The sequence below is a fragment of the Arachis hypogaea genome, chromosome 9 (genome assembly GCF_003086295.3).
Source record: "Arachis hypogaea cultivar Tifrunner chromosome 9, arahy.Tifrunner.gnm2.J5K5, whole genome shotgun sequence".
In the NCBI taxonomy this organism is placed as follows: Eukaryota; Viridiplantae; Streptophyta; class Magnoliopsida; order Fabales; family Fabaceae; genus Arachis; species Arachis hypogaea.
This window is the reverse complement of record NC_092044.1, coordinates 79971259-79983251: the sequence shown is the minus strand read 5'-3', so window position 1 is coordinate 79983251 and position 11993 is coordinate 79971259. Positions and strand designations below refer to the sequence as shown.

Here is an 11993-nt window from a genome sequence, read left to right as displayed (position 1 = left end):
AAAATTATAAAGCCATTAAATTCAACCTTTCCCGTACATTGCTTGCACTACAGTGATGGGCTTTCATACCGGATCCATCAATTCCATACACATGTTGAGAAATAGTAGTATGAAAAGAAACAACACCAATCCACGGGAACCTAAAGAAGCACGAATTGTCTGTCCATGAAAATACCCAAAAACAAAAATTAAAAACCAACTCTTCTATCCAACAAAAAATAAAAATAACAAACAAGCATAACTTCAAGGACTGAAATAGCAACCGACAAAAAAAAAAAAGCGGATTCAGTTAGCAACAGATAAGGGCTCCATTTAAATTGGCGTTGCCCATATACAAAGAAATATTAGGAAAAGGGTCATTCTCGAACCAGACGTCCTTGCACCCTCTACCAACATACTGCGTAAAATTGGCAAGTTGTTAAATGAATCCTCCTATCGAATGCCAAATCCCACGATGCATCTGCAAGGGAATAAATTACTAATCATATATATAATCATCTAGCTCATATGAAACTAAACACTGTCGAGCATGAGGAGTTAATGATCTGTTGAGCATGTAATACATAATGGAAAGTTAACTAGTATCCTACCATGCCACCAACTATTGAGCCCAGTTAACCCACGAAGGACTGAATGTACGATAACAACCACACAGACATAACTTAGATAACAATATACTTATGTTAACGTTCAGCAATTCTTGCCGCCAGTGGACAGCACACTATATTTGGCCTTAACCCCTTACTACTGATCATATATTCCTTTCATAATTTTTCATTCTAAAATCATACCTTAACCGTTGTTGCTTTTTGGAACCCTTCAAACTAGTCCGCATTGAGTTTGCCCCTGGGTTCAGCACATAGATTATCACCGACGATAGACTCCTAGTCATCGTTGGAGATTACGCAGGTGGCATTAATTCCCCCACATTCCTCGGCCTGTGACCAAAAAATAATACTAAACAGATGCATTTTTTCAACTTTAAACATTTTCAAATTAAGCTTACAAATTAAATAAGTAACCTGATCAGGATTTTGTCTACCGGCACCCCTGTCTGGGCAGTTTCTCTTTGTGTGTCCCAAGCCCTTGCAGCCGGTGCAACGCCTCCTTTTACCAAGGGCCTTCTTCTTTGGAATTTTCGGGGCACCCTTTGTCTTAGCAATAACTGGATCTCTTACAACCGGATTGGCTTCACGAACGTTCTCTTCGGTCCGGTGCATGCTAGAACCGAATGCCCTACAGTCCATCTCCAGCTCTTTACATAAACTTTCAATTCCACGCATAGTCTTCTGGAAAATGGACAACCTTTGTGCCCCTAGGAAAAACAGCCATTGCGAGGCGGAATGGAGAGCCCCGTGACGAAGGATGACACCACGCTCACTATAGTCCCCCCAATTTTCTGTGTACTGCTCAGCGGACTTTGCATCAGTTCTCCACCTACGCAGAACTATATTGTCGGGAATCTCCTTTAAGTGCTCTGCCTTCATGACGAAAAACATGTGCTTGCATGGATAACCATGCTTCTTCCAGAAATTACACTGGCAACTTAATTTCCCAGTTGACCGTCCAAATGATGACATTATGTGGACATCAGGTTCTTCGTACTCCTCTAGGGTGTATATCATGGAATTCATGATCCTCCTTCTGCTAATCAGGATCAAGGCACCAACCCCTTCGATCTCCTTCTTTATATCACCAAAAACTTCTCTGGTGTACACCGAAGCGGCATGTCGTTCAAGACTTCTCAGGCATGTTGTCATGACCGGAACCGAGTTTATGGATTGAAACTGGAGCAGCATTTCCTTATTCCGATATTCACGGGCAACCATCTCTAAGCATTGCACCAGCTCAAAAATTGTGTGGGTGGACTTGGAAAACTTGTTTACATATGCGTTAATTCCTTCACAGCGGGATGTGGTCCGGTACCCCGCGCAGAACTTGTCACGAAGATAGCTACTTGCCCACATCTCCTTTTTCTCATACATCTGGCACCACCACTGCTTCTGGCCGAGTCCATAGTCCTCTGCGACTTGCTCCCATTCCGACTCGAATACATCTGTTGCCATGTCCGCGTACAACCATCTTCTGAACAGCCCACGTAATTCGTCATCCTTGACATTCGATGTGACGTTCTTCTCCACATGCCATGCACACAAGCGATGCGTCGACTCGGGGAGGACTTCAGAGACAACCTTTATCATAGCTTTGTCCCCATCTGTCACCACTACAGATGGCTTCTTACGGCACATGATCTCCATCAAATTCTCCAGCATCCACCGATAGGACGCCAGACTTTCATCAAGCAACAACCCAAACCCGAATATGGTGGTATGCTTATGATTGTTTGATCCTGAGAAAATAACAACCGGCCTCTTGTATTTATTTTTCCTGTAGGTTGAATCGAACGCCAAAACATCGCCAAAGAATTGGTAATCGACTCTGCTAGATCCGTTGGCCCAAATCAGATTCGCGAGCCTGTTGTCAGAAGTCACGTTATATTTTGCGATTGCCATGGGGTCTGACTCGGCTTTTCCCTCTAGATAAACTAATGCAGAATTTGCATCGCCATCAGCTACTTTAATGCGCCGCATTTTGTCAGCATAGTTGTAGACATCCTTCTTCAGGAACCCCAACATCGAATATCCCCCGACCGTACCAGCCATGTACCCTACAATCTTAGAGGTCGCAATACCATGAGCTTGCATACCGGCTATCTGAGTCTTTGCAACTTTCGTTAACCGACGATGATTGGCAATCAGGTGCACCATTCCAACCGGTGTCAGGTCATGATTGTGTTCGGTTACTAACTTCCTAACCTTCCAATGCTTATCATTTTTGTCAAAATAAACCGATAACATTGCCTTGCAGTTGGTTCTTGTTTCCGGTTTGTGTACCCTTGTTCGGTCAACCCTGTCGTAGTGTTTACGCTCCCTCAACCCTTCCTTGTTACAAAAAAACCTGTACCTTACAACATTCCCGTCACAGTCTTTTCCGGAGTCACCCTTTCGCACCCCGAATCCATGCAATTTTCCGAAACCCCGATAGAACTCATATGCATTTTCAATGCTGTCCCATACCTTCTTGAGGATGTCATCCACACTTAGTCCAGCGAGGTCTTCCAAATCAGAATTTCTACTTCGTTAGCATCACCATCACTCCCTCCACAATCAGCATCCGCCTCGCTCAAAGACACCTCCATTGAAATAGTTTACCTAATTCAATATTACATAACAAGAGGATATTCCCACACAGTGAAAACTAAACCCAACAAACATGCTTACAACAAAACAATACTTCGCTAAGCAATGAATCACCTATTCCAAGAACATTCTTACAACAAAACAACCTAACTTTGATGACCTAGCTTTCATGACGAAGTTTATATCCAGGACATCAAACATAGTTTTCGCAAGGTTTCCTATTTGAGCATTCGTCACAACAACTAGGAGACCTGGAGCTAGAAAAAAAAAGGCATACCCACATCAATAGTTTCAACACTTATCACAAACAAATCTGAATTCCAGCAGAAATAAACCCCAACAACCACAACAGAACAGCATCCACATTTTGAATAGGCCAACACACAAAAATTGACTTCCATAACAAAACAAACCATTTTTGTATATACTGTTGTGCAGATTTTGTTTTCCCATTTAGAGGTACAAACCATTCGGTTTACAAGAAACCAATCATCACCAAAATTCAGCAATAATAACCCCGATAACACTAAATACAATAACACACTGTACCAAGTAATCAACTACAGGACCTAAATGCATACTCCAAGAAATAACTTCACACCGCCCTAGCAACTTCGCAAATTACATCATCATCAACCCTACAATCTACCAAAGTTTCAACTTAGCAACTTCACAGACAGAATATCAAAACAAAAGATATAAATTTGGAAATTAACCTACTAACAACAACAATATGAGAGCTACCAAATCCAGAACTTCCGAAAAATAGTGGTACATCTTCCAGAACATACTAATGCCAGTGGAGTCATCTTGCAAGGGTATTAACTTCTCTGCAAGCATGCTATTTGTGCAGGTTAACTTTCGTAACTAGTAACATCCACTTACTTTAATTTCTCACACAATTAACTTACTAACTATCCAACTGCTAGCAATTATGAAGCCACCCGGTCACATGGTAATACCACTTCATCATGCATGTCGAGTGTAGTAAAATTATAACTATAATAACATACTTCACAGCTAAACAACCACCTCAAACAGGAGAGACAATATCTTTGGTATACTTTATTTCATTGTATTCAAAATATCCAACCAACTACTGATTCAAAGACTTACTTGTTTTAATAGAATTCAAGACGTGGCAGACTTTGAATCAGAGCACTCTTCTGGTCTGGGTGTATTCTCTTCTGGCAGGCGTTGGGAAACTCAACCAGGCAACACAATACACCGGTTTCTCCACCGGGTGTGGCTCTCGCTTAGGTCCCAGCGTTGGGAGGCGACAGAGAGGGTTGGCTTCAGGGCAACCAGGGAATGCGAAGTCGTTTAAAATACAGCCACCGGGCGTCACCGGACGAGACGTGCACGACGCAGAACTCCGACAGAAGACGCGAACAAGATCGGCAATCGCACGACGGCTTCAACGCGCCTGAGGAGACAAGTACGTGGGAGCACGAGCTACAATTCGGAGTTGCAATCCTACACGTTTTCGACACCTCGATCACCACCGAAGCCACATATGCAGAACGCCGGCGCACTATAACCTCCACGAGAGCTACAGCTAGGGTTTCAATTTTCTTATAAATTATTAAATTTCATTAGCTTCATACAGGACGGTTGGGGGCACTTCACAGGTGACGGAGAAGTGGGGAAAAACTGACGGGTTGGGCCATTTTCTTTTTTGTTCCTTTGGGTATAATATTTTCTCCAAGCCCATCACTTCTTCCATCTAACTGAGGCCTCATCATAAAAAAACATAAAACCAATTCCGTTTTATAGGAGTTAATCTCCAATTAACTTCCATACTGTTATATATAATCTATTTAATTAGTCAACCTCGATTCCCGTACTATCACTGACTGTGGGACCTTCTACTGCACCACATGCCTTCCACTTCAACACATGCAAAAAAAAGTAATTCTTCTAACAGGACACGTGTTTCCACCATCTTCAGACATGCAACACTCACACCTGCTGAAGGATCTTTCTTTCAGCACACTAGCATCTCCCTTATCTGAAAGATACATCACAAATAGCCTCTTGAGTGGTCATGATTCTATTACGCTCATTTTTCCGTTCAACTTCTTTTTTTTTGCATTGAATTTAATCTTTAAAACAATAAAAACACATAAATAATGTCAGATTGATAATTAAATAAATTAACAATCAGATTAAAATCTTTAAATAATTGTTAACACATACACATAAAAAGACACATGTATGGTATGGAACGAATAAATGTAAAGAAAATTGACGTTACGACCTCTTTGAACTATTCTTAATTGCACGACCAGTCATGGTGCCGCATTGTTCGTAACGTGAGTGGTGAAAAATGGTGGTTAACGAAAAAATAAAACAAGTAAATGAAAATGCTGAGTAGTATTAACACAAATTACTCGAAGAGTTATTTGTAACGTTTTACACTCTCGTTTAAAATTTGAAAAGTTATAATCTCTAAATAATAAAAGGTTTAACTTAAGTTTTTTATTTTTAAACTAAAGCAAATACGTATACAAAATTTGTTACAAGATTTTAACGGTGACCTTCAACGATTTTCAAAGTAAAATTACTTTTTACACAAACGTGCCAAAGTGTTAAAATTTCAATTTAAAAATTTTGAATTTGAAATTTTATTTTAAATTTTAAATATAATTAAGATGAATTAATTGATTAATTTTGCCATAAATTAAAATCTAGATTATCATTTAATAAAAAAAGTTGAATATTAGTTCTCTATAATTTTTATTATTTCAGAAGAATACATAATATTAATTAACAAATACATTAATTGCAATACTAAAATTGTGTTTACAAATTACCAGACCTTTAAAATCAACTCTATTTTGTAATTTTTTTAATTTCTCCAATTCATCCCAATCCTGTACTTATTATTGATTTGAAAAAAAAGTAAACGTTGAGAAAAAACCCAAAAAAAAATCAAAAGGAAAAAAAATTGATCTCTCGTTGTCATGATGTCATGTGAAATGTGGGATCTTTATGACTATTAGACTAGGAGTGTTCGCGGTGCGATTTGGTTCGATTTTTTAATGAAAAGTCATCCGATCGAATGTTATATTAATAGTGCGGTTTGGTTTGGTTCGATTTTTTTATTAAGCCCATCCGAACCAAACCAAACCAATTAAATTCGATTTGATTATGTTCGATTTGTTCGGTTTTTAAATTGCTTTGAAAACCTTTCCTATTCTAATCATCAAATCATATCTAGGGTACTAAAATAATTAACAATTTCGCAAAATCAGTATATGCACATGGAACAATGATCAACTTATAAATCACTAACAAATTAACAGAAGTACAACAAATTAAAATCATTTTAACAATTTTTGTTGCAAAAACAGGAGAAGCAGATAGAACAATAATCAACCTGAATTGAATAAAAAAAAAATCAAGAAATACAATCAAATTAATTCCAAAAATTTTGCAAAAATGGTGCACCAATTCCAAACTGAATCAAGAAATAGAAGCAAACTAAGTAAAAAATACAACCAAACTAATTCCAAAAATGTTCATGTGGTGCACCAATTCCATAAATTCTTCCTTTCACCTAAGGTGTACATATCTGCCTGCAGCACAAGTAAACTCAAGAATTACATAAAATGGTTTCAAACAGATTATATGCAACAGAGGTTATGAAAAAGTATAAAATAAATGGTCGGAATCATATAATGGTGAATCTTTTACACCTTCTCATCAATCTTAGGCCATCCTTGTTCAATTCCAGGAGCTTCTCATCAATCATGTAATGGTGAACAGCTTCGTGAAAGTCAGCTTCGTGAACAGCTTCCAAAGCTTTCCTCTAAACTAAAAAGTTCAGAATCAACCCTAAACCAGAATTTTCCTAAATCAAAACAGAACAAAAATTTTTAAATTAAAAAACTAAATTAGAATCAACAACTCAACCATAGAATCAAGAACAAGCCAACCACAAATAAATTAAATAATGATCAAGAGCAGAAACACAACAACAAATAAAGAGCAACAAATAAAATAAGCAATGCTCAGTGAACTAGCAATCAGAACAATGAATCAATAACAAGTACAGCAATAAAACAATAGAACAGGATGGATGGATGTTCCGTTGTGCTCAATAACTGTTTAATCTATGTCAACTACTTGTTTATTCTTATAATTATGCATTATGAGTTTGGATCAAAGAACACCTAAATCACAGGATTATTATGTTGATGACAATAACTTTTCTTTGTTCTTGTTCACCATAAACAACTACCCTATGTTGGCTCTCTACCCTTTTTTATGTTGAACCTTTAAATTCCTTTTCTAGTTAATAGAAGAATCTAACAATGATGAAGTTAGTTCAGAGACTGAAGAGCGGTATGATAAATATTTAAATAATTACATACCTAACTCGGAGGCAACCACCCAAAACAAGGAAGAGCTTTCTATGTTAATTGTTAAGGACATCCTCTGAGCTTGGACATTGAACCATGAACAGTGAGCAATATAACAACGATCAGAAGCAATTTCAGGAAATCAACAACAAGTAAATTAAACCATGAACAACAATCAGACGCAATTTCAGTAAATCAACAACAAATAAATTAAACCATGAACAAAAACCAGCAACAAATATATACTGACGGAAATTGAACAACAATATACAAAAATCAACAACAAATTAAACTAAGAACAAAAATCAGCAACAAATATACACTGAAACAGAAATTAAACAACAATGAATCAATGATTATTGAACAGAAATTGAATACCTGAATTGGAGGCGCCATGACTCGATGGCTGGGTGGCGGGTGCTGTCCGCGTCTCTGTGAGGCCAGAAATGATGCTGTGGGTAGCTGGGTGGTGTTGTCTCCGCGAGGCCAGAAACGATGTTGTGGGTGGCGGGGGTGGTGCTGTGCTGCCCTGTTGAGTCAGTGGGCGACGGCGTCGTGCTGTGCTCTCTCTTCTGGGTCAGTGTTGTGCTGCCTTCTGGGTCAATGAGTGGCGTCTCCGCGAAGAGGAAGGCTTCGGCGTCAGGATTCGGAGGAGCGAGAGCGACTGAGTAGTGAGAGATTGGGGAGATTTGGGTGCGCAGGTGTGGAGATTTGGCGAAGAGAGAGCGAGAGCGACTGAGTAGTAGAGAGCGCAGGTTAGGGATTGGGGATTTGGGGGTTAGGGTCAGGGACGGCTGGGACGCTCTCACGCTCGCGCAACAGCTTCATTCGTTTGGGGGGTGGGGTTAGTCATTTTTAGGGTTTTTTCTAACCGGTTCAGTTCGGTTCGGTTAGGGTTTTCAAAATCAAAATCAAAAACCGAACTAAACCGTACAAAAAACAGTAAAATTAGTTTTTTTTTCGATTTTTTCGATTTTCGGTTAATTCGTTTCTCGGTTATTTCGGTTTGGTTCATCGGTTTAATTTGGTCCGGTTTGACTAAAATAAAATAATTTAGTTTATAATAAAGATCTGATGCTTGAAATAAAATGTTTAATTTTCTATTGGCAATTTTTTCTGATGATTACATCACATCTCTGTTTTAATTTTGTTATCCTTTGTAATCAAATTTAACGAGGTAGAATGAATTGAAATATTCGGTGCATTAAAAAGGAGATCAAATTTAAAAATTTAAAGTTTTTGAAATTTTTTTATTTTAGTTAAAAATTATATCATAGTTAAATTATTGTGTTTTCTTAATATTTAATTCCGTTAATAATAAGCAAATATTTCGTAGAGTTTAACTTATTGATTATCTAAACTTTCAAATCTCATACAGTGGGAGTACGTACTCCTCATCTAGCGCCCGACGCTCTGCTAGGGTTTCACTGCGTCGCCTCCATGGTTACACCTTTCTTTGTCTTTTCTTCGTCAAACTCTTTTCCATCTTCTTCTATTTTTTTATTTTTTTTCTTAATTTCTTTTCCACTTAGCTCCCTAATTTTTCGTTTTCTCTCCCAATTCATTGCTCTTTTAATTCATTCCGTTTTCTAATTCACTCATTCCATATATCTTATGTCTCTTTGGAATCATTGAATACCAATTCTGATTTTCTCTACAGCATGAGCAACAAATCAAAGACTCAGAACTCCCTCATATAATTGCTATGACGGTGGAGGGTGCCAGCCTTCAAGTGGCACCCAAAGAAATATGAAACTGCTCTCGTGGAATTGTCGGGGTTTGGGGAGACCCTGACAATCCACAATCTTAAAGGGATTTGCAAATCCTACTCCCCCGAGGTTGGTTTTATCTGTGAAACAAAAAATCAATCTCGACAAGTTGAAGGAAAACTAAGATCTTGTGGTTTCAAGGAATGCTTTATTGTAGATCCGAATGGATTATCAGGGGGTTTGGCAATGGCATGGAGGGATGGTTGCACTGTTCAGATTTTACAACATGGTAGATTTTTCATTGCGACATCAGTTCTGACAGCTGGTTCTAATGATCTCTATGGTGTTCTAGGTGTTTATCTCAGTTCAAATGATCAACATAGAATGGCTCAATTTGCTGAATTAACTTCAGTCACCCAACAGTTCGATGGTAAGGTTGTGTTAATGGGGGATTTTAATGCCATTTCTAATCAATTGGAGAAAGAAGGTGGAGGTGCTAAATCTCCTTCTTCTATTGAAACCTTTAATAGTTTTATTGATGATAATTCCCTGATTGATATTGGTATGGTCGGAAGACCATTCACTTGGTCAAATAGACGGAGGGGTGATGAGTTGATACAGGAAAGACTGGTCCGATTCCTGGTAGGAGTTGATTGGCAGCAACTCTATCCCAATGCAACGGTTCTTAGACTGTCAGAATCAGGCTCGGATCATGCCCCTCTTCTCCTAGACTTTAATCTGAGAACTGAAAGATCTAAACGCCGATTCAAATTCCAAGAAAGATGGTGTTCCAATGATGAAATAAGGCAGATTGTTAGAGAGGTTTGGCATGAACAGATTGATGGCTCAGCCATGTATATCCTAGCTCAAAAAATAAAGCGTTGTCGGCATAAGATTGTCAAATGACAGCAAGAACACAGATCTAATTCGAAGGTGGAGATTGATTTACTACAGTCGGAATTAGAGGAACTTCGTTTAGCAGGAATTCATGGAAGCGATATCATTTCAGAAATAGAGGATAAACTTGAAAAAGCATTGCAAAATGAGGAATCTTATTGGAAAGATAAGTCTAGAGTCAAATGGCTCAAATCTGGTGATCAGAATACAGCTTTCTTCCATCAGAAATTTAGAAATCGAACCCGAAGGAATAGAATTTGGCAACTAACTGGCAATGATGGTGAAGTGGCTACTTCAAATGCTGGTATTGCTTCTGTGGCTGAATCTTATTTCAAGGACATCTTTTCCTCCACTTGTCATGAGAACCTTGAACCTCTGTTTACTGATTTTGAACCTAAGGTTACAGCTCACATGAACCGTAGGCTTCAAAGACCAGTGACTATGGAGGAAGTGAAACGCGCAACATTTAGCATTCATCCTCAAAGTGCTCTAGGAGATGATGGTATGACAGCAAAATTTTTTCAAAGCTTCTGGAACATACTTAGTGGTGATGTGTTTCGAGCAGTTAAGAGCTTCTTTTCTGGGGGCAGAATCTTGAAGGGTTTTAACCACACTCAGATCTGTCTTATTCCCAAGATTTCTGATGCTAAAGATATGACTCAGGTAAGACCAATAAGTCTATCTTCAGTCTTTTACAAGATTATCTCCAAAGTATTTGTACATAGGCTTCAGAGTATGATGAATAGACAAATTAGCCCTACGCATAGTGCTTTTATTAAAGGCAGATTAATCTCTGATAATATCCTAATTGCTCACGAGTGTATGCATTACTTGAAGAACAAAAAAAGGGGTATCGAAAATGAAATGACGCTAAAATTAGATATGAGTAAGGCATATGATAGGGTGGAATGGCACTTTCTTTGGTTTATATTGGAGAAGTTTGGTTTTGACTCTCGATGGATCATGTGGATTCGAGAATTAGTGACAACTGTTTTTTATTCTGTTATTGTGAAAGGACAACCTTATGATTTCTTCAAACCAAATAGAGGTATTCGACAAGGAGATCCTCTATCCCCCTATCTTTTTCTTTTTTGTGCAGAAGGTCTCTCCTTCTTGCTACACAAGGCAGAACAAAACAGACTAATTCAGGGTCTTCAGATACATAGGCGATGTCCCAAGGTCAACCACCTCCTGTTTGCTGATGATTCCATTTTATTCTGTAAGGCTAATCCTGAAGCATGTTCAAATATCCTGCATTTATTGAATTCTTATGAAAGCATCAGTGGCCAGAGGGTAAATCTTAATAAATCTGCTGTATTCTTTAGCCACAACACTCCATCCACTACTCGTACACTACTGGCTAACTCTATGAATATTAATCATATTGGGGCTCAGGATAAATACCTTGGTTTGCCTTCTACAGTCTCTAAATCGAAAAAGGCTTCTTTTAGTATGATCAAAGAAAAGGTTCGGAAAAGAATCCAAGGGTGGAAGCGCAATCTTCTTTCGTCAGGTGGTAGACACGTATTGCTTAAGGCAGTGGGAGAAGCTATTCCTATTTATACATTGTCTTGCTTCAAGTTGCCTGATGGTTTAATTTCGGAAATTCACTCTCTACTTTCTCAGTTCTGGTGGGGACAAAAAGGTTCTGAAAGGAGGATGGCTTGGATTAGCTGGGACACTATGACTCGCCCACGAAAAGAAGGAGGCCTTGGATTTAAAGATCTCAGAATCCAAAATCTGGCGCTTTTAGGCAAACAGTTTTGGCGACTTGTAACACAGCCTATTTCCTTATTATCCAAAATCTTAAGAGGTAAATG

General features: G+C 38.5%; 1 protein-coding gene across 1 annotated transcript; it reads right to left on the bottom strand.

The window, feature by feature from the left end:
* Nucleotides 1-884: 884 nt before the first annotated feature.
* On the bottom strand, nucleotides 885-7963 carry LOC112709244 (protein FAR1-RELATED SEQUENCE 5-like). The gene is made up of 6 exons (XM_072202075.1): nucleotides 7946-7963; nucleotides 6902-7014; nucleotides 6774-6781; nucleotides 3347-3457; nucleotides 1023-3115; nucleotides 885-938 (listed from the first exon to the last, which is right to left on the bottom strand). Exons 1-6 carry the CDS (start codon nucleotides 7961-7963, stop codon nucleotides 885-887), a joined length of 2397 nt encoding a protein of 798 aa, XP_072058176.1.
* Nucleotides 7964-11993: the final 4030 nt, after the last annotated feature.

Excerpts from the sequence above, each read along its gene's own strand:
- LOC112709244 (XM_072202075.1), bottom strand. Across the intron at positions 3,116-3,346 it reads AGCTAGGTCATCAAAGTTAG|ACCTCGCTGGACTAAGTGTG; the intron begins GTTGTTTTGTTG and ends CTGATTTGGAAG. Across the intron at positions 939-1,022 it reads GTAGACAAAATCCTGATCAG|GCCGAGGAATGTGGGGGAAT; the intron begins GTTACTTATTTA and ends TTTTGGTCACAG.